General features: G+C 38.0%; 4 protein-coding genes across 12 annotated transcripts; 3 read left to right on the forward strand and 1 right to left on the reverse strand.

Annotated features, from left to right (window-relative positions):
- Positions 1 to 628: 628 nt before the first annotated feature.
- Positions 629 to 1,752, forward strand: tyrobp (transmembrane immune signaling adaptor TYROBP). The gene is made up of 5 exons (XM_011485123.4): positions 629 to 819; positions 895 to 912; positions 1,010 to 1,153; positions 1,242 to 1,309; positions 1,409 to 1,752. Exons 1-5 carry the CDS (start codon positions 774 to 776, stop codon positions 1,463 to 1,465), a joined length of 333 nt encoding a protein of 110 aa, XP_011483425.1. The 5' UTR covers positions 629 to 773; the 3' UTR covers positions 1,466 to 1,752.
- Positions 1,753 to 1,817: 65 nt separating this feature from the next.
- On the reverse strand, positions 1,818 to 3,990 carry LOC101174619 (uncharacterized). 6 transcript variants are annotated; one of them, XM_004077808.5, is made up of 9 exons: positions 3,853 to 3,990; positions 3,685 to 3,746; positions 3,569 to 3,601; positions 3,436 to 3,483; positions 3,151 to 3,198; positions 2,425 to 2,820; positions 2,296 to 2,337; positions 2,155 to 2,216; positions 1,818 to 1,982 (listed from the first exon to the last, which is right to left on the reverse strand). In XM_004077808.5, exons 1-8 carry the CDS (start codon positions 3,858 to 3,860, stop codon positions 2,179 to 2,181), a joined length of 675 nt encoding a protein of 224 aa, XP_004077856.1. In that variant the 5' UTR covers positions 3,861 to 3,990; the 3' UTR covers positions 1,818 to 1,982; positions 2,155 to 2,178. The 6 variants fall into 6 exon arrangements, 3 of the variants coding, with proteins under 3 accessions (XP_004077856.1, XP_020565764.1, XP_078789021.1); XR_002291963.3 differs by having other exon boundaries at positions 2,155 to 2,337; XM_020710105.3 differs by lacking the exon at positions 3,151 to 3,198.
- LOC101156432 (casein kinase II subunit alpha) lies at positions 3,517 to 12,150 on the forward strand. 4 transcript variants are annotated; one of them, XM_011485124.4, is made up of 17 exons: positions 3,924 to 4,059; positions 4,166 to 4,234; positions 5,385 to 5,541; positions 6,281 to 6,368; positions 6,653 to 6,724; positions 6,930 to 7,059; positions 7,160 to 7,271; positions 7,353 to 7,454; positions 7,536 to 7,586; positions 7,666 to 7,725; positions 7,848 to 7,931; positions 8,023 to 8,133; positions 8,213 to 8,314; positions 10,667 to 10,767; positions 10,858 to 11,006; positions 11,089 to 11,178; positions 11,277 to 12,150. In XM_011485124.4, exons 6-17 carry the CDS (start codon positions 6,959 to 6,961, stop codon positions 11,390 to 11,392), a joined length of 1,179 nt encoding a protein of 392 aa, XP_011483426.1. In that variant the 5' UTR covers positions 3,924 to 4,059; positions 4,166 to 4,234; positions 5,385 to 5,541; positions 6,281 to 6,368; positions 6,653 to 6,724; positions 6,930 to 6,958; the 3' UTR covers positions 11,393 to 12,150. The 4 variants fall into 4 exon arrangements, with proteins under 4 accessions (XP_011483427.1, XP_011483426.1, XP_078789020.1 ...); XM_011485125.4 differs by lacking the exon at positions 6,281 to 6,368 and having other exon boundaries at positions 3,517 to 4,059; XM_078932893.1 differs by lacking the exons at positions 3,924 to 4,059; positions 4,166 to 4,234; positions 5,385 to 5,541 and adding an exon at positions 5,545 to 5,835.
- An 8,544-nt stretch (positions 12,151 to 20,694) lies between these two features.
- LOC101174858 (serum paraoxonase/arylesterase 2) lies at positions 20,695 to 24,711 on the forward strand. Its single transcript, XM_004077809.5, has 9 exons — positions 20,695 to 20,853; positions 20,941 to 21,011; positions 21,097 to 21,152; positions 21,462 to 21,624; positions 22,057 to 22,183; positions 22,256 to 22,456; positions 22,525 to 22,606; positions 24,032 to 24,160; positions 24,229 to 24,711. Exons 1-9 carry the CDS (start codon positions 20,777 to 20,779, stop codon positions 24,388 to 24,390), a joined length of 1,068 nt encoding a protein of 355 aa, XP_004077857.1. The 5' UTR covers positions 20,695 to 20,776; the 3' UTR covers positions 24,391 to 24,711.
- The last annotated feature ends 334 nt before the right edge of the window (positions 24,712 to 25,045 follow it).

A 25,045-nucleotide genomic window follows, 5' to 3' on the forward strand; every position in this document is an offset into this window, starting at 1 on the left:
TATTTGTTTACTGTTTTTTTCTTGGACATTAACCCCTTCATCCCCAGATTTATTTCCAATTTAAAAAAAAATAAGTTTCTGTGTTTTTTTCTGTTCAAAGTGATGCTAAATTAAGTTGAGTCCTGGATTTAATATATTGCAAATTAGCGACATATGGCATGAAGGGGTTAAAGTGTGAAAGTCTTTATTGTTGCTTCTTTCTGATGGACAAAAAAAGGTTTACTTTCGTTCTGCTGATAGACACAGTTCAATTTGTCTAAACGTGTGGTGAAAGGCCTGCAGATCAAGCGGCAGTAGCTATGGCCAAGTTTCTGTGCAAAACCACAGGTTCTGAGGAAACGCTCTATTCTGAGGTACCATCAACTTCAGCCAAAACTGCAAACTGGCAACACAGAACCCCGTCAGAAACCTTTTTTGCTTAATTTCATCAGAACAATTTGGTCAAACTGTCAAAAATGTGGCCCAAGTTCAAATGGTGACATTTTAGTTGTAAAAAATAATAACTGTGCAACGTCCATGTGGCATAAAAACAAAGCAGAAACACCTCCTCCCTCTTTTCACAGTGGACTCCTCCTTTCACTGTCATCCGGGAGGTTACCAAGCTTCCTGGTACTCACACCATATTGTCTGTGGACTGTCTCCTGTCTGTGGGCCCCTCTGTCTCCAGTTCACAGCCTCTTGTTCATGGGTGGAGGACAGTTGTTTGATAGTGAACAGAGGGACGTACAGCCCCCAGCTTCTCACTCTCATTTCCTGCCTTACTAAACCCCAACATGAAGACGATGCCCGAACACCTCTGTGTCGCAGGTTCCTTTTTTGGTAAGTGATGCATGATTAATTCTCGCTTTTATTCGTTTATTTTGTGTAAACAAAGATTTTGTTTTCATATTTCAGGCTCAGAGGAGACGCCAGGTATTTTAACTTTCTACACATTTTTGACTCAGTCGGAAGGAGATGTGGTGCTAAATTCAAACCCTGTGCTTTACGTGTCCCCCCCCCCCCCCCCCAGGCTGTGATGGCTGCTATCTCATAAGCATGACGTCTTTGATCGCCGTAATTACTTCTGACATCATCCTGACCATCTTCATTATGATTTCTGTGTTCTGCTTTGCAACTCACCAAAGGAGAAGGAGAGAATGTGACTCCCTCCATGGTGAGCGCCCCTTAACTCTGCTTTTTTTCTGCAAGTGTGGGCACTTGCCAAAAGGGCTGTCATCTAACCGTTTCCCACCTGTATACAGGTAAAAAGAACTCATCTTTGCAAACTTCAAAGAAAGTGCCAACAGAAGTTGCAGAGTCTCCCTACCAGGTAACTAGAACCCCATAACCATCAATTATGAACTTTATTTGGGGATTTTTATGTTGCTGCAATCAATAACTGCTTTGCTTGCTATCATGTGATTTTTAGGAGTTACATGGAGTCCAGTCAGATGTGTACAGTGAGCTTCAACACTTTAGAAAATGACACTTTAAATGGAACAGACAACTCTAACATGAAGCTATAATGTAAAGCATAATGTTTGTGTGTGAACGTAAAGCAAACAGCAAATGATCCTGCATATATGTAGCTTTAGGTTATAATCCAGCACAATTGTAATGTAAATGCCTGTGATTTTAAAGCACTAATATAAAATACTGTATGTAAAAGTGGAATATTTATGTAAATGTTTGTATGCTTGAAAGGTTTTGTGAGTGTGTGTGTTGCTGCCTTTATTTTGAATAAGAATACATGTTTTAATTCTAGTTTGAAAACAGCATTTTATAGTGTGTTTCATTTTTAATGTATATTAACCAGTCATAGGAAGTCAACATTTCTGTTATTTTTATGTCTTTTATTGTTTAACGTTAAAAAAAAAAAAAAAGCTCTGAATGTGGATGAAGGAAAAAGAAAATTCCAGAGCGTCTGTATTAGGAAGCAGCCTGTCTGCGCCTGATGATTCAACAGATGATGGATACTGACTCATAGTGAGGGGAAAAAAGACCTGTGGGTAAAAAAATAAGGGGGACATTTATTGTTTAACATGCAGGCAGGATGGATCAACAAAAATAGAGACAATGGGAGATGTTACATTAAAGAATTTGAATTGAGAAACGGGTCATTCAGCTTCCTAAAACAGTTGTAGAAATCCCTTTTATGATGCAGAGAGAACACACCTCCATGTTTGAACAGCAGGCTGCTTAGCTGAAGGCTGGAAGAGCTGGGAAGCGGTCGGGCCCTTAAGCGCAAACAGAAAGAGAGAAGTGAGCATCACTAAGCGGTTGATGAGCAAAAAACTGAGGAAAAGGAACTCTCACCAATGGCAGCGTGTGTTTCCACGCTGGAGCATTCTCTGGTTTCTGTTTGGAAATTTGATGTACAGATCTGTTCACAGACTGCATTTGTTGTATAAGTAATGCTTTGTGGCATATCAAATGTAATCTTACCATCACAGTTTGCATGTCGACTGTTGTCCACAGCTGCTCCTGCACCCCGATTGTTCTCAAAGCTATCCCAGTCTGGCTCCTCCTGGCTTTGGTCTGGGACCGGTCTGCCACTCATCCTGTTCTTCCTTGTATTTCCTGGCTGTCTTTGGAGATTGGTGCTTTGTCTCACTCTTTTACCATCCAGCATCATTTCTTCCTCACTACTGAGATCGCTCTGCTCCTCCCTTGCTTGCACTTGTCCCTGATATCCGCTTTGCTTCTGCCCGTCGTGATCCTCGATCAGTCTGCTGCTCGTGTCAGTTAGTTTCAGGTTTTGTCCTGCTGGTCTCCTCCATGGAACGGCCTGGTTTGCAGCACCTTCGAGAATCAGGATTTCATCACTCTCCTTGAATTTCTCTGAAAAGAGTCAAAGTTATTTAGACTTTCAGACTTTAAGATGCATATGAACTTTGCACCTATTCATTGCTTTTATGCCGATTTTAAAGCAACAAGTTAGATTTAAATTGAACTTTTTTTTACAAAGTTTTAAAATTAAATTTGGTTTTAAGTGTTTTTGTTCGCTTTTTACTTGGAAATTCATCTGCATTCTCAGTGGATTTTGCCTCAGAAAAAAAACTGTCATTATTTTAATCAAATGTTGTTCTATTTTGTATATTCAAGAGAAACACATCGTTGCAGAAATAAATACAGACTGAAATAATGCAACACATAGTATAAGTTGTGCACCTTCTGAATCCTGCTCTTCAACTTGACTGCTGTGTAGGTTTCTGTAAGCTACTCAAAGAAGAAAAGGGATAAAGACTGTTGGTTAGAGTTATTCAATCCAATTAAAACTACTTTGGAAGAAAAAATCTAAAAATTCAAGTAACGGCATTTGAAAAAAAACGGACTTCCATATTTTTTTAAAACACTGTCTGTTTTTAGGGGAACTGAGATCACAATGAGGATCTGGTAAGAACAGCTACCTGCAGCTATCATTTCACTTTACATATGAAACTAGGTTGACCTCACCAGGGGGATTTGCTGTGGTGGTCTTCTCTGTGGTTGAGCCAAATGTCCCTAAAAAAGGAATAAGAAAATTTGGATTGTGGTCTTTTTTTTTCTTTTTTTTTTTAAAGAAGAGTAGCATTTGAACAGTACTTACCCTTTAAAAAATTGACCACATTGTTTCTTTGAGCTTGAAAAGATATATAGTAAAAGAAATGTGGGGTTAAAAAATGAACAACAAAAACTTTTCATCACACAGTGTCTGTGGCTCACCTCTGACTGGAGCGTTTTCCACCACGGCTGCTAGAGGAAGCAGCAGAAGACAAAAGATGACACTAAAAAAAATCAAAAGTCCTTTTTTAATCAAATGACTTTCAGCACAAAACAGCTACAGCCAAAATCAACGCGCATATTTAAATGAATGACAAATTGTAAACTCACGTCTTCATTGTTGACTTGTGCCCGCAGTCCTTTGCTTTGTTTGCCTAAGAGAGTGCTGTAAGGTTTTTATGTGGAGCCACATCAAAGCCTTTACCTCAGTTAATTGTAGTTTCTGGTAAGATGCTCCAGATTGACTTCTATCTTACCATTGTGTGTTGAACATTGCATTAGTTGTGCGAAGAGGTGCAACAAGCAGGCTAGTTTCTGGTAAGTAGACAAAGGCCTACTTCTTATAGATCAAGGTGAAACGGTCATTCTTCACGTTGAAACTCAGATTGCTTTCATCTTCTCCTCTTTTATGTTCTAATTGCAGGTAGTGGGTTACTATGAAAGATGCCACTGGCTGTTTAAGTCTTTTAAAAAGTAGCAGACCATGACTTTGGTATGTGCAAGTGTGTTGTCCTTTTTTCAAAAGAAGCTTTTTGTTTTGAATGCAAAACAACATTATTAATGCATCCCATTCTATCAAGGACTAGTTTTAGGTTGGGGTAAAAAAAAATAAAGAAAAAAACTATATAAAATAAACTAAAAGTACTGCATAGTTGCCAAAAAAGGCAATTAATCAAATAACTGTTAAAAGGCTTCTTATTACTTTATCAAACCAAGTTCAAATGAAAACATTTTGATATGTACAACTTAAGAGTCCAATAATCCAATGATGCTTTGTTTTTGTCATGTTTTTATTATTTTTTTAAAGAGGGCACCATTAAAGCACCCAATATCCAGATGAAGAACAAAATAAAAAAGGTAGTTTGTAGGAATTAAAAGTTCTTCCAAAGCACTTTTTGAACCTTTGCATATAGTCTTATATACATTATATATTGTACTACTGGTTATGATGTTTGTAAGAAATAAATAAATTTGAAGAACTACAAAAAACTCTTTAGCATCAAGAAGTAGACATAGTAAACTGAATATATCAAATTAAATACTTTCAAGCTCTGAGTTAAATTATTTTTTAAGAACATCAATAGTCATTGAAACTACTGTTAACCCTAAGCAAAAAGTAGTACAATTTATGTATATAGAGACTTGAGTATTAGTATATAGCAAGTCTACTATAGACCGTGTAAGGGAACAGTAGTGTAGGAACTGAAAACGTCTTCAGACTAAAATGGAAAATTTTAAGTTCACAATATATAGGTAATATATAAGAAGTGAACTTCAAGTATATTGCCTCACTTTTAGTATACTAATACTTGTAGTGCACTTAAATAGACTACTTTTGCGAAGGGAAGGCGTAGAAAACAAATTTATCTTAAATAAGAGTAAAAGTAAAAGAAAAAAAACTCTCTCTAATTTATATTTTCCTTTTTCCAATGTGCAAACAAACTGGTTTCTGATAAATATCTTGTCTGCATGCTTTACTTCAGTAATGAGGTCTGGTGTGTTTTAAGGGTTTTGTGAAAGATTTCTTACAAAACCTGACAAGTCATGGGATTTATTGCGACCTCGTGATTTCAAAGCTTCAATCAGTAGGATCGCCTAGATCTATTAATGATTAAATTACCTGTTTTTTTACTGTTTGCCAGACTAGTGTCAGTTTCTGGCCGTCAGACGGGTTAGGCAGAGGAAGCTGCCATCTCTCTATGAAGCCGAGAACGGAGAGCGCCCTCTGCTGGGGAGGCTGTTCGCACTAAGCTCTTGATCTCGAGCATCGCCATATTGAAGACCCAACAACGCTGAGAGGTAATCGGGTTATTTAACCGCAAATCGTCGTTGTTAAAGAACTAGTAGTGAGATCTAAACGTGCAAAGAAATGCTAAAAATAGATAATTGGCCCGTGGGGCCATTGTGGTCCTCGATGAAGGTGTTTGTTGGATGCTTTTTCAAGGCGTTGCCAGCCAGTTGCCTCGCCAATCAGCAGTCTATTCACTCCCTTAGCCTACTAGCTTAGCACTTTTTTTTTATATTATTTCGAAGGATAGTGTGTAGGTCCACATATAAGGGGCTATCCGAGCTACAGTCGTGCTTTTTTAAAGGGTACTGTTTATTTGACACAGATAAAGCCTCGTAGTGTGCTCGATAGGCAGTTGTGACTTTCCACCCGGCTTTTCTCTCTCTGCTGCAGGCGAACTCACGTTAGCACGTTAGCATGTCTCTCTGCTTCCCGGTTCGACTTGGAGCTAGGCGCTAGCTCGAGTGCAGGCCGTGGGCCACAGTGCGTCCGCTCATCCTTTCATCGAAGGATCAAGCGGGCAGAAGTCTCTTAATTGGGCGCGTGACTTGTTTTAGGGAGACACTTTTCGATTGAAAGCCCCCCGTGACTGAACTCGTTAAAAAAAAAACATTAAGCTGCTTGCTAGCGTTAGCGTCGTTGGCTCGCCTGCGTTAGCTAACGCTCTTAGAGCTGTTTGCTTAATTGACTCGATTGATTTTAATCAGCCTACTTTTTGCCCCCCTCCTTTTTTTTTTTTTTTTTAAACAGGAGGAAGTTGTTGTAGCCCCCAGTGATGACCGTACTGAACCCTGTGCGCCCTGATTAGACCGGTTGGATGCCCCCATTTAACAGCCAGGTTTCTCCATTTTATACGTCGTCATATGCAGGCACTCCATGCACCAATTGTGTAGCTTGTTCACTTTTTACCTGCTGGTTTAATTTTCCAGGACTGTGTTTAAAAGAAAATTGGTTAAGTAACAGCGTTAAAACACAATTGAGTTGCATCTTTTGAAACATTATTTCCCAACATTTGTTGCTAAGTTCAGCTTCTAACTTTTAACAGGAGCACTTTTTTGTGTTCATTTTATTTGTATACATTTTTTTGTATTAACTTTTTTTTTTGCTTATGTTTCCATTTAGCTTTGATACCAGAGGCATCTCAGCCGTCCGTTCCTTTCCACCTCACCATTTATCCTGGAGTAAATCACCCAGGTATTCTTCTTTTATACAAACCATCATTAAAAACTGCTGCTTTAGCGACCGTTTTTCTGCTTCATTTTCACTTCTCTTTTTCTTTTTAACTATTAAATGTGATTTATTTTGTTAAAATATCAGCTCTTTCACCTCCATTGAATATTTTAAAAATGTATGTTTTGTATTTATTGTCTTTTTTCCCTTCTATTCTGTTCATTTTTAGGAGATCTAAGTCAAGAACCTGTGCAGAATATGTCTGGGCCCGTTCCAAGCCGCTCACGAGTTTACCCTGATGTAAACACACAGAGACCCCGCGAATACTGGGACTATGAGTCTCATGTCGTTGAGTGGGGGTAAGGCCAATATTTGGGCTTATTTTAGGGTTTTTGCATCAAAGAACATTGCTAAATTGCAAGAAGAAGAAAAAACAATTTCACCCCCCTGTCTTTGTAGGAACCAAGACGACTATCAGCTCGTCAGAAAACTAGGAAGAGGCAAATATAGTGAAGTTTTTGAAGCCATAAACATCACAAACAATGAAAAAGTGGTCGTCAAAATTCTAAAGGTAAAATAACCCCTTTATAGCCTAAAAGAGGGAGTGGTTTGTTACGCATGACTTACAAACAAATGTTTGGGTTTTTTTCAGCCCGTCAAGAAAAAGAAAATCAAGCGAGAAATAAAGATCCTGGAGAATCTGCGGGGTGGCCCAAATATCATCTCACTGTTAGATATCGTCAAGGATCCTGTGGTAATTTTTACTTTGATAACGCTTTGTTGGAGCTTTCATCTACAGGTGACCTAATTAGTCTTTTTTTCTTCTTTTTTTAAGTCTCGAACCCCAGCTCTGGTCTTTGAACACGTGAACAACACAGACTTCAAGGTTCTTTCTTATTTATAGCAAATTTGTTTAACTAATGTATGAACTAATTTGCTTAACTTTTATTCATTTATTTTAACAGCAATTGTATCAGACTCTCTCAGATTTCGACATACGGTTCTACATGTATGAAATCCTAAAGGTAAGAAGGAATGCTCTTCCTTGATGTTTGTTTGTTTTTAATAACAAAATTATATTATTATTATTATATTATTATTTGGTGAAAGTCCTGGTAATATTAACCTTTTTCTGTTTATTTGGAAGGCCCTGGACTATTGCCACAGTATGGGGATAATGCACAGAGATGTCAAGCCACACAATGTTATGATTGATCACGAACACAGAAAGGTTTGGGCTTTTTTCCCCCTCCTTTCTCTTTCACCAGAAGTGATGACAGCTCGGTGTCATTTATTGAGAATTGCCCTCTTTGTCGTCTCAGCTCCGTCTAATCGACTGGGGTCTGGCCGAGTTCTACCACCCGAACCAAGAATACAACGTGAGAGTAGCATCCAGGTACTTCAAAGGACCTGAGCTGCTGGTAGACTACCAGGTAAAGGAAAGGCCGTCGTCTGGTTTGTGGTCCAACTGACAGTGAATCGGTGTAAAGGCTCTTCATGTTGTGTTTGTAGATGTATGACTACAGCTTGGACATGTGGAGTCTGGGTTGCATGCTGGCCAGCATGATCTTCAGGAAGGAACCGTTCTTTCACGGCCATGACAATTATGATCAGGTACAAACAGGGCCGTTTTTCACTTTGTTGACTCCGTGCTGATGTGAAAGGGACATTAGCAACATGGCAGCATTTTCTTTTACTTTGCACATTTCTTTCCTAAAAAGAATCCCTGAAAGGCATTGCTGAGCAGATCCTATGGCTGTCTGGTGTGATGTTTGTGGGACGGTTTCTGTAAAAGTGCAAGGCGTTCAGGTTTTCCCCCTCCACTGTTTTGTCAGAGCTTTTAAAGGTTTGGGGCTGACGGGGGTGGTTTTCGAAATTATACCTCAAATGCTTCATCTCCTGGTGAATGTCGTTATATTTACATTTATGTCAGAGCCTCCTTTTGCCACAAATGTAGTTTTTTTCCACCAACAATCAGTAGAAACTAGTCTAGCTGTGCAGATTTAAAGCATCAGTCCTCTCCGGAATGGGCCATGGCCGCTAGCTTCGCCTCCTGTGACTGACGTGCAGCAGAACTGAAGAAGAGACGCGTTTTTTCGTCCTTTTTAAAGCTAAGGCGGCCGTGCTTTGCAGTCAGAAAAGACGAGTGCCATTTCTCCTCACACCTTCCTTGTTGCGATGTACTTCTTTCCCATTTTTGTTTCTTTTGTTGTGAAAGTACACAGGATGTGTTGACGCCTGGGCCTTTTGGCTTTCATTATGTTGCAGCAAACATTTAATTTAATGGCGTCCGTCCTGCCAGAAGCCTCAGTTGTACAAACAACCACATTGTTTTCTAAAAGGTTTTGGCAGCCTCTGTATTTTGTATTATTTTTTTAATGTTTCAGTTAAATTAAGAGTAAAACAAAGGAGGCTTTCGTTGAAAGGGAGGTTCATAAATCCACTTATTTTAGAGAAAAGAAGAAAAAGTAGTGAGCTAACGGGTAGGACAGCTTTTAGGGGCCAGGAAAACATGAAATGTGGAAAGTTAAATAGTGTCTTATTAACTTAAATGTCTACCACAGGAATGACGATGTTATTATCCAGGGTTCCAGCGGTTATTTGTGTTTTATCACGCTGTTTTAATAGGAAAAGAGCTGAATGCTAACTGTGTTTTTGGAGTTTTTTTAAGGTGTTGAGCTGGTTTAACTTTCTTGTTTCCCTTTGAAGTGTCAGCTTGTTCTTTTATTTCCCTCACACACATCATAGGTGAATGCTGCTGTAACGTTTACAAAATAAACGTTTGAAACGTCCTTGATCTGACCCCGGTGCACTTTATAGCACAAGTTTGACCCGCTCCTGGTGAAAGTCTTATGTAAATATTTCATTTCCTACAAAAAGTTTTTAACAGACCCACTCCAATGAAAACCGTGTTTTGACCGTGTTCTTGTGGCATTTTTCTCATGATGGAGGACGTACAGAAAAAAAATTAGGCTTAAAATTGCATTTCATAGTATTTCTTCATTCAAATCCTTTTGAAGCAGATTAAAAAAAGCTTGCAGCTGGGATGTAGACGCTGCCATCAACAGACCACAACCTCTATGCTCAGCTCCATTCCAATGCATCTTCTAGAAAAATAGTTCCATGTACGTCTTTCTTTTCCTCGTCTGAGCTTAAATCTGTACGGCTCGATAGCTCCAACATTCCTCACCATTTTTATTGCACTCATAATGTTATTTTGGACTTTAAGGGTCTATAAGCCGGCGGGATGGAAGAAGAGAAACGGGGGGGGCTTACCCTGCACCAACAGTTCTGGCCACAACTTGGAGGCAAATTTCTAATGATCCATTTTCAAAGTGTCCTGTGGTCTTTAAATTATCCTTGTTGTTTTAACCCAAAATTTAAAAAAAATTTAAAAAGCAGTTTTTGTCTAGGCCATAGTTTCTGCAGAGCGGCATTATTTCATCAGAAATTTACCTCGCAGTTGTGGGCGGGACTGTAGCAGCAGAAGAACCCCCTTTCCCTCTCTGTTTCTGAGAGATCTCTGTTTACACTTTCTCTTGCTAGCCTAGAGCTTCACAAACCCCCAACCTAACCTAACCGGTGCAACACGAATAGTGAGCAATATCAGAGCCATCCAGCCGTACTTTTTTAAGCTCAGACACAGAAAACGGAGACTTACATGGATCTAGTCATCTGCGTCAGGACCCTCCCAGCATACTTACATGGCAAATACGCTCTTTTTCAAACTGCATTTGTTTCATTTATTCCTGATTAACAATGATTTGAATAAAGAAAGACTCAGAAATGGAACTTTAATCTTAATTTTCTTAATATATGTCCTCCATCATGTGAGAAATGCTACAAGAACACGGTAAAAACACAGTTTTTGTCTGGATTCTTAAAAAAAATCCAGCTTTTCTCTGTGAAAGAACATCACCTCCTACCATGTCTTTTTTAATGCTGCATATTTCCATGAACCCACAGCTTGTGCGGATTGCAAAAGTACTTGGAACAGAGGACCTGTATGACTACATTGACAAGTACAACATCGAGTTGGATCCACGGTTCAATGACATTCTGGGAAGGTAAAGCACGGTTAGGAGCGAGAGCACTGCTCCTAGCAGGAGGCAGCTTTAATTAAACTCCTTTTTCTGTGTGGGTGCGCGTGTGAGCAGACATTCTCGTAAAAGATGGGAGAGGTTTGTGCACAGCGAGAACCAACACCTAGTCAGCACAGAGGCTCTAGACTTTCTGGACAAGCTGCTGCGCTACGACCATCAAGCTCGCCTCACAGCCAGAGAGGCGATGGATCATCCCTACTTTTGTAGGTTTTGGCGTCCCATTTGACTGTTTAATTTGACGACATGATGCCGGCGTGATAAACCTCTACGTCTGCTCCTTCCTAGTTCCCATTGTCAAGGATCAGGGAAGAGGGGCCACTCCTGGAGGGATGGCTGCTAGCTCCACTCCTGTCAGCTCTTCAAGTATGATGGCCGGTTCGTAACCCTCCATTACTTTCCACTTTAGACGACAAAGCGATTTGGCGTTTCCAGCTAACCCAAAACGGGGCCTCTCTTCTCCCGCTGTGTTTCAGGGATCACCTCAATGTCCTCTTCGCAGCCTCTGGCGAACATCGCTGCGTCCCCCGTCATCTCTGCCCCCAACACTCTGGCCACACAAGTCCCCGCAGCCACCGGGGCCCAGCCCTGAACCCCCCCCCCCCCCCCCCTCACCTCTGTTAGCTTGTGCTCATGACCATGTCCTGGCCAGCTCGCACCGCGAGGACCCAGGCTCGTGGCTCCCCTTTTTATGTTGAAAAATAAAGATTTAAATTTGCTTTTCACGTTCAGTTCTATTTTGACACCTGGACTTGACAGAAAACGGGAAAAAAACCATGGTTGCACCTGTCAGGTTTACTAGAATTAATTTGGGTGTGTTATTTGACGATGCCATTGTCTAGAAATTCTAATAAGATGTAGACATAAAGAGAATGGATAATAAAATTTATTTTGTATGTTCCAAATATACAGTCTTGCTTGAAACTGTTTGATGGGGATCCTGCTGTATTACACTGTGAACTTCCACACGACTTCACAAACTCGAGAGTCAGGAACCTGGCGCGCCCCCACGCTCTAACAGTGCTCGCTGGTTGCACACAATGTAATGTGCAGGAGTTGTCGGTGTTTTGAAGTTGTTAGATGCTATCATTCTTTAATTGGAATTTTGTAGATATTCTACAGTTACTGTCAGGTTGCATGCACCCGATGCTGAGTTTCACAGGGTCAATAGTTTGCCAACTTTATGTTACTTTCACTTCTGTACGTGTATGTATGTGTCCATGTTTGTTTTTTATGAAGTCTCTTACACATGATTTTGATTACATAGACAATTTTGTAACCTTTTGTTTAATGTTGGGAGGAGTCATCACCTACGGAAAACAACTTCAAAAATAAACCATTTAAACAGGGTCTTGCAGGTACTAAATCTTATTGAGTATACTTTTACTTTTTGGGGGGTGCTGAGCATTTTAGCTTTTTTTAATGCTCTAGAACAGGGATGCGATTAATTGGTCGATTGCGAAGGAAGTGTAGGTAGATCGCAGGCAATCAAGAATAAAGATGTTTCCTTTAAGTTGTCAGCCAATCAACCTCACTATGACGAACATCACTTAATTGACACGCAAAATGGCCAATTTATTGTCCTCTGGTACATCACTGCACATACTGCTAGTAGATCTGGAGCTCTTTCTCCCAAACTCCAGAGGGATGTGAGCGTTCACCATCGTCGATGTGGCTGTTGTGGATTATTTGTCCTTATTGGCTGCAGGTCAGGCACTGTAAACAGAATGTTTGTCTTCAATTCACCATGGGCAGTGGCGTCGTTGACATGACAACTATGAGCACTCGGGTCCAATTCAACAAGCTGTTGGAAAAAAAAAAAAGACCAACTTTTTCTATCATGTGGTACATTCTACACATTCATCTTAAGTGTATGTAATCTTATTCATCATAAGACCATGTATTCAAGTAAATGTTCACCTTTCGACGTAGCCCTTAGGGGACGCCACAGCAAATCTGATTTGACTGATACGCACAGGTGCTTTGGCAGGAATTTTTACGCCCAATGCCCTTCCTGACACAACCCTGTGTGCCAGGCTGGGGACCGGCACAGGGAGACCCAGACTGGGGCCGCCTTATGGCTACAGTTTAGCAGTAGCGCACCCAAGGACCCACACTAGATGAAGCTCATCGCACCTCCTGAGAAACAAACCCTGCTTTCTCATCTGCCAGTCCTACATGAAGCAAACTGAGCCATCCAGCCACCTTTTGTGTATTTAAGTACATAAATATGAAAATTATGATCTACTGAATTATATAAGTACATGTATTTTTAACCAAATGAAAGGTTTTAAAGGTAAAGGTTTCATCGCAAAGTAATGGAAGTCCATAAATGTAAACGTACATGTTTGTAATTGTTGCCTCTGTGCATGATTCCTGTCGTTGAGCAATTGGGTCAATGGTCAGGAGGTTAGACGGTAATGACGCCTCATATCTTCAGCTAAAGATCATTTACAAATCTTGCATCAATTGAGACTTCAATAGTATTCAATGCTATATATATAAAAATTCATATATATATAGTATAGAAATCTTCATATAGATTGGCTCTCCTTGGTCTTCTTGATAGTGTTCATGGTTCACCAAGGACAGCTGGGATGTGGGAAGGCCAAAGGCAGACCTTGTTGGAAAACAAACTACTTCATCAAGCGCGACGGCCTCCACCACTAAGCATAAACATCCAAACATGTAAAGGCATTTTTGATATTAAAAACCCTTGAATTTAGATGACTAGTAAAGAAATGCATAAACACTATGTTGAAAGAAGCATCAGAGGAGATTACTTTAAGGTACAATAATGTCCAACAGTCCTTAAATGCAGCATTCATTTGAAAGAGTTTCATGAAGCTCAAGCAGTAAACTTTACTGTTTGAGGCTCTTTGCTGCTGTCTTTCTTACTGAAAACAAATACAAGTCATTCTGAAATTATTTGTGTCAAAAATTTTCCCTCAAACAAATGTTAGACCTGGCTTAAAGATCAGAAATACACTTTTTTTTGCTAAAACAAATGAGTAATTTCTGCAAGAAATTTTATGACGGCATAAGAGTTTCGTCCAGCTTTATCACTTTGTTCACAACAAGACTTGCATGATTTTGTGTGTGAGTCTGTGGGTGTGTGTGTGCGTGTGCGTGTGTGTGTGTGTGATTATAGTTATAAAAAACGAAGAAAAGCTGCATTAATACAAACCATTTTCCATGTTTACTATTTTGAAACAAGCATAGAAGCACATTAGTGTATGTGATTGAAAATGCTTACAGCTGATTATTCCATCTTGGGTGAGGCCTTTATGCCAGCAATAAAATGTGGGGTGGAAAAATGCAATAAATGCTTATAGCAGTTCATATCTGCTGCTGAAGTCCAGTGGTGGGGCATGCATCTCCAGGACAGTCATTCATGAGCAGAGTGGCACTTTTCTTTCTCAACTAACTGATAAAGTGAATGACAGAGCATTTTTACACCATCAGACACTTGAAAACAGAAGTGCAAGAAGAAATGGATTGTGTAAATTATTTCATCAAATACATTTAATTCACTGGAAAAACACACTCCCTCGAAATAAGTCAAACATTCTTAACATTTCCTTAAATAGGCACAACACTTTGCCATTGGGTTTAAAAAAAATATCTTACCAAAAATTCTTCTTACAAGAAAATAAATCAAGTTATTAAAACGTTTTTTTTTCTTAAACTATGATTCATTTGCTGTTGAAAAACTTTCTTGATAAGATTATTTTTTGGAAGACAGAAAATAAGACAATTTTTCTGGGAACAGTGGTCTTTTTACTTTCTAAATATTCCATTTTTACAGTATTGAAACTTTTTTTAAGTCTGCTGATTTTGTGTATTTAAGTGTTTTCAGGATTTCCACATTTTGCTGGAGAAAGAACTTGAAAAGTTGAAAAATTAAATTGGATAAATAATTGAAAAACACTTATTATTGCAGTCTTTAAATAACTAACAGTTTGGTAATCATCAGCACCACCATCTCCAAAAACCAACACATCCAACATTTCCAGCCTCTAAAGGCGGAGTATGGATTTTTTGCTTTTCCTAGGGTTTGATCTTTTTCTAAATTAACCGATTCAGAAAAAAGGATTCATGTCGTTGTGGGATCCAACTTCACTGGATAAAAGGATGCACGGTTGTGTTTACTAGGAAGCTGCCTCAGGGGTCACAGTGCAGCCTTGTTCTGTGGGTGTGTGGTCTAAGGTTTACTTTCATGAGGATTTAGGTTTCTGCTGAAGAAAGAACTCGATTGAAGCTCTGTATTTAGTCACAATGAGTGATCAGTTGCTTTAGAAACAATGAAAAGCATGGCAACCAGGAGGAGAGAATTATCTAGGGCCTCAAATTAACCCTTTTTATTAAAGGATACTTTCCTACAATTCCAAGTAATAAATTAAATTGTAAGGATTAAATTAACTCACACTTTTGTTTTCATTCTGTTCTTTCTAAAATCATGATAAAATTACATTTTTTTACAGAGGTTGGTTCATTTCTTTGTCTTTGTCTTTGTTTGCTAAAAATGGCTGAATCTGGAAACGACTATAGAGGATTTGAAGTTTTAAGCACAAATGGCTGCTTGGTGTTTTGGTTTTTGGTGCTTGAAAAACAAAAAAAATCCCTAGTAGTTGAAAAATTTCTAAACGATCAAGTAATCTTGTTAGTTTTTGTAAACAACTAACATTTCAGAAAAATTCTAAAAAAAAATTAACATTGGAGAACGCAAGAAAAATGTTCTTCTGGGCTTTTAAACTTGCTTTTATTATTGTCATTTTCTGGACGACTGGATTCATTCACACATAATTCATGAATGATGTGTATTTTACCACAAACCAAGTGGACCAAAGAATCCATTTCTGATCATTTTCTGTTACACTGACGCCACCATGGGTTCTTGTGGGTTAATAAATGTGGGTCTTTAGGCAAGAATCTTTATATTGTGGCCTTTTTATTTTGGGTGACAGCAATTATCAGTGGCAAAAAAAAATAACGCTAATTGTAAAAAATAAAAAAAGTAAAAAATAATTATAACAGTGGCCAATTTTGACCGTGTGAGCTCTTCAGGGATAAAAATAATAATGGAATGAAGGATCCAGAGGATTCGAGGGCTCTGGTGTTCTATTAGCTTAGATGGTTCTTAGGTGACAAAAAGAAGAACTATTCATATAATAAGAACTTCGCTCTAAAGTAATATAATAAAAGATTTGAAAAACCGAAACTATGGGGTGTTACAGTCCACTTCCGTGTAAGCAACATCCGTTCATCATATCAGTTTGACGACAGAGCAGATTTCAAAGTGAGCTTCAGGTGAATGAAGTCGGTCCAGAGGTTAAGGAGGGATTGGTGAGCATGTCGTCACAGTTCTGTGTTTACAGGTGAACTTCTCAGAATTCTGTTGGCCCTGTGACACTTTATACACAATGAGGCCGTCCTACTCTGTGATGCATTGACTGCTGTATTGACTCAAGGATTGGACATCAGTGACCTCTCTTGACAATCTTGAGTTGCTGTCATGGGGTTGCTACAGTTGCAAAAGCATTAAATATTGAGAGACTTTTTTTTCTTCTCTGGCTGATAAATAAATAAACCGTTTGGACCTCTTCCACTGACCCCTTACAGAGTTAAGACCAGATAATGTGAAAATAAATGTTACTGTTAATCTGTAGGAGCAGTAATGTGTGACAAGCATTCACCCTTCAAAACACACACACACACACACACGCACAAAGCAGGCAAAACAAGAAACTGTCTGGAAAATGATAACCTGACGTGTTTGAGGATCTGAAAACCTGAAAATCTATCAATTAAATGCAAAACATTTCATTTAAGTCTTAAAACTGCACATTAGTTTAAATAAACTATTGAATTTTCCTTTAACTCTTACTAATCTCAGCAGTAAAAAGAGTACTTTTAACTTATAAAACTACACACATCCTAAACAAAGTCTTGCAATCCTGAATATCGATACACTTTCCAGGGTGTGACACGCAGAGGTTTACAGTTTTATTGCGCAACACTTTTTATTCTGAAGATCCAGGACGACAAAAAGACTCCAGCGGTTGACACCTTAAGCAAGCGTTGACTTTTTTGGTCACGTTTTACACAAAGGTATCATTTATCCCAAACAACGCACCTTCATTACTCATGAAATGTCTCCCTGTCAGTTTGTCTCAGAAACCCACAGTTTAAGTTTAGTTTGCCACCTTCTCTTTTGTATTATTGAATCAGCTGTCATTTATCTCCAACAATGGGTGACAATAAATTATGGCTTGCAGAAATAAATGTCCTGATTAAAAACACGTTCAGAAACAGTACTGAAATTCTTTGAAATTGAAATTCATGAGTTCATTTTTTTGGGAAGAGTGTTGATGTTCTAGGAGCTTCTATCTATACCATCAACGACCACATACTCTCTGATAAATTCCTTGACAGCTCAGACATCCTTCTCCTTTAGTCTTCCTCGGGTTAAAGTTGTGTCTAAGGGCTACTTTGCCTTTGGGATCAATGTATGGCCAGACAAAAGGTCGGCACACTCGTGACCTTTGCCTGGGATGTTTAACCAGTAGAGGAAAGTTTTTATGTTTGACCTTAAAGAACCGCCTCAATCAGAAGTTGTTCTCCTCATTTTTCGAAAACGGTTCAAAACCCTGCAACAGTAGAGAAATGTGTCACTGTTCTACACAAACTACTAAACGGTTTCTTTTTATTTTTTGTCAAGTTTTGGATCCGCCTATGAGGGCAAGCTCCTCATTGGAAGTGTTTTCCAGAAGACTTCTTGCTGTGATTTGATAAAAAAAAGAATATTTGTTGCTAAACTTCAGTTAAATAAATGGATTTAAAAGATGAAGTCCCACCGATTGCAATGTTTTCAAGCACAAAGACATTTTGTCTGCAAAAAGAAAGTGTAACAAACTGTTTGAAAAATGAGCTGCTTCTGGTTTATCAAAGTCAATCAGAAGGCTTAAAACATGAAAAAAAGATGTTTACCTGAAAAGATGATTCTATAATCATTCAGTTGTGAAAGACAACAGTCATTCCTACAAAATGGGCTTTTTTTTGTGGTGTTTTGTGGAAAAAAAGGAACTTTTTGCGCCAAACGTATGTATTTGTTTATGATATGATGATTTTTGTATTCGAGCTTGTCTTTGACAGAAAAAAACACTTTAAGAAAATCACGCCTATGTTTGAGCTTTGTTCCAGTTAATACATTTGTGTTATAAAATAAATAGCCCTAACCCATACAATATTTGCTACACCAAATGCTCAAAAAGTGCAATCAATTCTAAATATAATTCATGTATGCATCTAAATTCCATTTGAAAACCATCTTTTGAAAAATGAATAATAACTTTTGTTTGTAGACTACATTTAAGTCTGATAAAGCCAAAGACGAAGCAGATTTACACTGAAGACCACATTCAGTCACTCAAAATGGTTTGAACATTCTGAACTATATTCAAATGAAGTGTTTGTTTAATTGGGTGAACATATTTTACAAAGGATACTCAAAGAAATCAGTAAAAGAAACAGATGAGTTTTATTTCTGTGTCCTAAAAAAGTATAAATGATCAAAGCAAAACATAATTTTATGATTTACATTACTCAAATGAAAGGAAGCTAACATTAAAAAAAATAGCAGTCTCTTTAAAGTGGCGTATGGATGCAGTACAAACTGGAACAAAGAACAAGACTTTGTTTGATATTGTGTCAGAAAAGTTTTTAAAACTAATTTTATTTGAATTTTAGAGGCAGATATTGGATCAATTTGCAAAATAAAAATTCAATTCTGAAAAGTTTTTTTATTTTATTTTACTGGATCAAGCAATTTCAAAAACGCAGGTACATCTCAGAAAAATTGGATGCTATATAAAAGTAATAGAGGACAGAAAAAGTTAGTCTATTGTCTTTTCCTGCCCCAAATCCAAATCATGACTGACAACACTTTTCAAGCCGGCTGTTTTGGTTGGATAAGTTTTTTTTTTTTTTTCCTTTTTGGCCATGATGGCGCCCTCTGGTGGACAGATAATGACACATCAATAATGGCATTTGTAAATTCTGAAAATCAGTGGGTGATTTTAAAATAAACCTACTTCTAAAGCCAAAGTATGAAATTTGTCCAAAAGAGAAATGAGATCAGCAAATCACTGATATGGACTACACACAAAAAGGTTAAATACTGTTTATTTTATTTTATTATTATTTTTTTTTTTATCAATGATCCCCTATCCCAGACCTGAAAGACAGATTTCCTGAATCACAATAGCATCTGCCCCTGGCTATGGGTGTGTTGTTGGAAACACTTTGCTGAAATGCATCCAATATTTAGGAAGGGATGGTCTAAATAAGGGCTCAAAGAGTCTGTTGTGGAACGAGCAATGTGAAATGAAATCATGGCACAACTTTAAATATGATGTCTCGAAAAAAACAACTCCAAGATGCACATACATCTGACAAAACATGTCATTCATGTACTAAATGGGTTAGAAGACTGGGATTAACAGTTGAGATGTCCTTCTTTCAAAGGCAACAGGTACTTGTTTTTCCGGATGTGCAATAAAACAGGTCAAAGGTCTCAAGAGACAGGGTGAATTCATTGATTATTTTAATTCCAAAAGATTTTCACCTTAAACCCTAGTGCTATCCTATGACCCCGCCCTTACATTGTCGTGTTCTCCCTACCATGAAAAAGGTGGACAAAGGTGGAAAGATTTCATGTAATCCATGGACACCAATGAAGATCACAAATCACTGAAGAAAAAGGGTTCAGCGCACTGTCTAGTGGGTCTAGATGACCCAACTCCCAATGTTAAAGTGCTTAGGATAGCACAAGGGTTAATATGGGACCAGCCCACTCTCTTTAGACCACGTGACAGACGGCTGTGCGCTCTGTAAGGAGCAGCTCATCTCTTTGACCCTGAAAAGTCACATTTTCTGTGGTCTCTTTGCTCAGAAATGTCAACCACTGAAAAAAAATAAACCCCTCTCTGTAAAATGAATAGAGTGTGTTCATTATTTAGACAAAAAAAAAAAAGAATGGAGGAGGACCTATTACTTCTTCCGTTTTTAAAGTTATACATATAGAGCAACTGAGATCACAGAAACTTTGGGCTTACATTTTTTGTAACTAAGACTAGAGGTGACCGGTGAACCATCCAGGGTGTAGCCCGCCTCACCCAACAGTTGCGGACTCCACAAAAGCCACAACAGGAATAAACAGGTATAAAAAAATTGATGGATGAAGGGAATTCTATCCAACAGTTTTGCAGAGATCAGTGGGTGTTATTGTGTTTGTTTATTCTGACCTGGCCTGGTTCTATTACAAATTTCAGGTAGTGTGGTTTATAGAGCAATACGTGGCCCTCTTTGTCTGACTGCTCTGTTTTCTTTAGAGCCTGTACACTTCCAATAAAAAATATTTAATGTGCAAATAACCAAATTTAAACTTTCATTCAAAGAGTTGATTAGTTTTTGACCAGCCCCCCTAAATAACTGTTTGCCATTGGAGCAAACGTGAAGAAGTTGGTAAAGTGGCATACTGCCATGACACTTTAATTAGCCTACTATTTCAACAAATTAATTTGGAAATAATAGCTAAACTGCCTAAAAGAATAAGACATTTAATTGATTTTTCCATAAAAAAATTTAAAATGAAAAATTAATTAGACTTCTGATTCATTTTCAATGTCAACATTGCTCAACCTATGTTCAATTTAGATAACAAGAGAGTAAAAACAGTTATTCTTAACTGGACATTCAAGTTGTTGAAATAAAAGTTGAACATAAAAATCAAAATGTTATCTGTGACCCAGTGTTTCAAACATTTGATACACTGTTACAGTAGTGGGATGTCCAATAGTCATGAACGCAGCATGAGTCTCGCGCGCCCTGCATAGATTGCTGGCTTTGGGGGGCGGGGTTCATTCTCTGCAGCCATTTAATGGTGGAGTAAAGAAATCCACTGTTTTGTTTTTAAATGGGGAAATTAAGCGTTTTCTCTCTTGTCATTTTGGCGCTGGCGTTGCTGCTCGGTCAGAGGATCGTCACCATACGGTAATCTGAAAAAACCCCTGAACTTTTGTTGGACTTTTGTCTGTTTTTTGTCCACCGCTCTGAAGAAAGTTTGGCTTAAATCTGCAGCAGGAGATTCCTCGTGGATAGGGTGGTGGCCAACAATCATCTGCAGAACTGTGTGGAGCTCAAACACCTGGGTGAGGAACAGCTGCACACAGAAAGCGGGCTGTAGTTTGATTTGAATCAAAGCATTTTTTTCATTTTTTATTATTTTTTTTCTAGATCATGGGGCTGAGGATATAACCATCGTTGGAGACGGCCTTGCTTTTATCAGCTCTGTCAGTGTTTGAGTTGAAATCCACCCAAATGTACTTTCCTGCAGGTTAAAACCATTTGAGGTTGAAAAAACAACCACTTAAAAAAAAGAAAAAACACGTCATTTTAGTGGTGAAACTTCTCAAAAAAACAAAAAAAGTTTTTGAGGGTTAATAAGGTAATTTGCAACTTGTGAATAAGAAAATGTGCATGAATTTAATCCCTTTAGATTATTATAAAGCAATTTTACTACAGAAAAAACACCTCATTTGCCTTGGTGTGAAGGAATTTAGCATACAATGTAGTTTAACCACATATTTAACCCTTTGAAGGGACTCAAGTACCCTGGATTACCAGTTTCTGATGTTACTGGGAAAATCTTCCTCCTTGATCTGCACGATCCCCGCCTGAAGCCTGTGGAGCTTCGTCTGCCGTGGAACTTTGATGTGGAATCCTTCAACCCTCACGGCATTAGTGTTTACATCGACCCAAGCGGTAAAAAAAATAATAATAATGGCTTTAATTTATGTATTTGAACACATCACTAACAAATACTGCTAAATTACAATATATCTTCACCAGTAACGGTCTATAGAGTTCTAGTTTAGGTCAGATTTGACACTATTGGTAAAATAAAACCCTTAACAATAATGAATGGGCGATTGCTTATTAAAATGATTTTTTTAAGTTGTACGTTTGTATGCTCACATGTATGTTGTTATCTGCCGGTCTTTGGAGTTGTGCCTACTCTTTCTTCAGTCTTGTGATTTAGTTATCTCACAGGGTTGCACAACCCTCAAGGAATTAAGCAATTTACAACTGGTTTTATTGATTTGATACATGCTTTAATTTGAATGACTTCTGTCTGACCGCTGCATGCTTTGTCTTTTTTTCTAAAACATTTCCCTGGTGTCTTGTCGCTGTCAGATGACTCAGTGTTTCTGTTCGTTGTCAATCATCCTCAACATAAAACCCAAATCGAGCTGTTCAAGTATAAAGAGGAGGATCGCTCCCTTTTGCACCTCAAAACTATCAAACATGAGCTGCTTCACAGGTGATTACATTTGTAAATATGTCATTTCTGGATTCAGGAAGCCCACATTTAATCTATTGTTTTTCCTTTCAGTGTAAATGATATCATTGCTGTTGGACCTGAAAGCTTCTTTGCCACCAATGATCACTACTTCTCCAATGATCTCCTCAAATTTCTGGAGTTTTTCCTGCTCCAGCCATGGACCAATGTGGTGTTTTACAGCCCAAAGGAGGTCAAAGTGGTGTCTGAGGGTTATTACTTTGCCAACGGCATCAACATGTCTCCAGACAAACGGTAAAGACATCGACAAAATGCTGATGCTTGACGTGAACGTTTCCTTATTCTCCTTTTATTGTGTGCAGACACGTGTATGTGGCAGACATCTTTGACCACAACATCCATGTTTTAGAGTGGAAAGAAGACAACATGCTGACCCGTGTGAAGGTAATTTTCCAGTTACATTTCACTTTTGTGTTTTAATTCCTTTTGTTTATAGTTTTGCTTAATTAGTAATTAATCATTTAGAAAAACACAAAAGTCACATAATTTCAATTCAACTTTATTTGTATAGTACTTTTCTGCTACAAAGCATCTCAAAGTGCTTCCCATAAAATGGATAATAGTACGACAAAAATAAAAGTTAAAATAGCAAACGTAGTAAAAATAATAATAAAAAAAAACCACATAAAAACTCAACACATGCATATCCCTCAAGTACAATCAAAGATGTCTTTTTCCAGATGCAGATGTATTTATTTAAAAAAAATACATGCAGAAAAACCGATTACCCAGTTTCCTTAAGGTGATCTGCTGTATTGCTACCAGTAAAACATCACATTATATTTGCAGTAACCTTATAATAAAGGCAGATTTGGAAATGTAATTTAAGTTAATTATTATGTCTTATTTTTTTTACCCATGAGATGAATGTCAGGGTTATCTTTAACCCTTTAACAGCGTAGCTTTAGCTCTAGTCTTGACGTTCTTCGTTGGTTACTCTTTGACCGCTCACGCAACCAACGTAATTCCAATGACATTTAAAGTTGAGAAAAGTAGCTTTGCGCTGATATGCAACACTTTACAGTGAACACAATGTAAATCACTTGATTCTAGCACAGAATCGTTTGAAATGATGTTAATTACATAAACGGTCAGAGTTACAGTAGTTTAAAGAACCTGTAGTATTTTGTTGTCACTGGCAACATCTATTAAGTTTGTTAGACGGGTAAATTACATTTAAGCATTTTGTTTTAGCCAATCACTAATTCTATCCAGTGTAAGAAATTCTGATCCAACTTGATTTGCATCCCTTTCATTAACAAAGATGATGCCATCATCAGCATATATAATAATTTCTCAAAATTATCGTACATATAGAAAAAGATCTGTTAGCTGAAAATATAGTACTCCTATTGACCCTTGTAGGACCCCTTTTGTATTGAGTTTACATGAAAAAAGGTCATATTATATGACCACCGAAACGTATTCTTTTATTTAGTTTTTTTTTTTTAGAATAGATTAGATTATTCGAAATTACAATACGTTTTTTATCTTAAGTTGTAAATTGTTGTAAATGTGCAAAACAAAGTAAATACTAGTGTCAGTGATTGTTATTAAAGATCCAAGGTAGTTTGAACAATGCTTAGTATTTTAAGAGTTGCTTTAAAGTTTCTTTTTCAGTATAGTGGTGGGGATTTATGTTTATTTGTTCCCCTAATAAATTTAATCTTGCAACATTACCAACCAAAAAACTGTGGAATGTAAATCAAGAAAACAAGGCAAGCAGTCATCAAGGCTCTTGTTAGTACAGGTGTCTTTCAGTTCCATCACACTCAATGTGGAGAGCTCATGTCTATGCATCCTCACCAGACTGTAGACGTGGCGTCACTATGCGACAACATCGAGGTTGAACCCGAGTCTGGTGACCTCTGGCTTGGCTGTCACATCGACGCAAAGAAGGTTTTTCTATTTGACCCTAAAGACCCACCTGGATCAGAGGTTAGTCCACACACTTCATTTTGGACAGAGTGTGAGATGCTTTTTAATGAATATGTTAATGTCTGCAGGTTATCCGCATCCAGAACATCCATTCTGATCAGCCAGTGGTGACTCAGGTGTATGCAGATGATGGGCAAGTCATAATGGGCTCCTCTGTGGCGACGGTCTATGGGGACAAGCTGCTCATTGGAACTGTTTTTCATAAGGCGTTGTGCTGTGATTTCAAGTAAACAATGGTTTCCTTTGTGGATGCATTATAATAAAAGAGAAGATTTCCCTTTTTCTTTTCTTTTAACTCAAAGTATGACCGTGACAGGAAGAACGCCATGCTGTTAGAAAAATGAACACGAGGAGCTCATCACAGGATCAAAGTTCTGGTGCTAGTGTGCTTAGAAAGGGGAAAAGAAACTTAGACAAAAATTGTTTTTTCACTGCTTGGGGAAAAATTTGATTATTCTCTTTTTACTCAGGGTGTTTAACGTGTTTAAATCTCAGCTGTGTTATTATTCTTTGTGTTTTTGACCAGAAATAAAATGTAAAAGTGAACAAAACTGTGTGTACCCTTCTCTTATTGAAAGAGGAACCCACAATGGTCATTGAAATAACTGGAAACTGACTGAAGTCAGAGTAAATAAAAGCATTCAAAGAAATCTCCCTGGCCTTTATGAAAATCAGACTTTGGTTTTGAAATCCTGTTTAACAGAATCATAAAATAAACTAATGAAAACAAAGTCTGGATTACCGGATATCAATGTTTTGTTGCATAACCTTTTGAGGAATTTCCTGTAATAAAAATGTGTAACTGTTATAAGCGGTTGCTTGTGGCAAACTGCTATAGTTATTTCAAATCTGAAGGATGTCTTTTCCAGACAATTCAACATCTTT

Source organism: Oryzias latipes, chromosome 16 (assembly GCF_053564925.1).
Source record: "Oryzias latipes strain Hd-rR chromosome 16, Olatipes_Hd-rR_3.1".
Lineage (NCBI taxonomy): Eukaryota > Metazoa > Chordata > Actinopteri > Beloniformes > Adrianichthyidae > Oryzias > Oryzias latipes.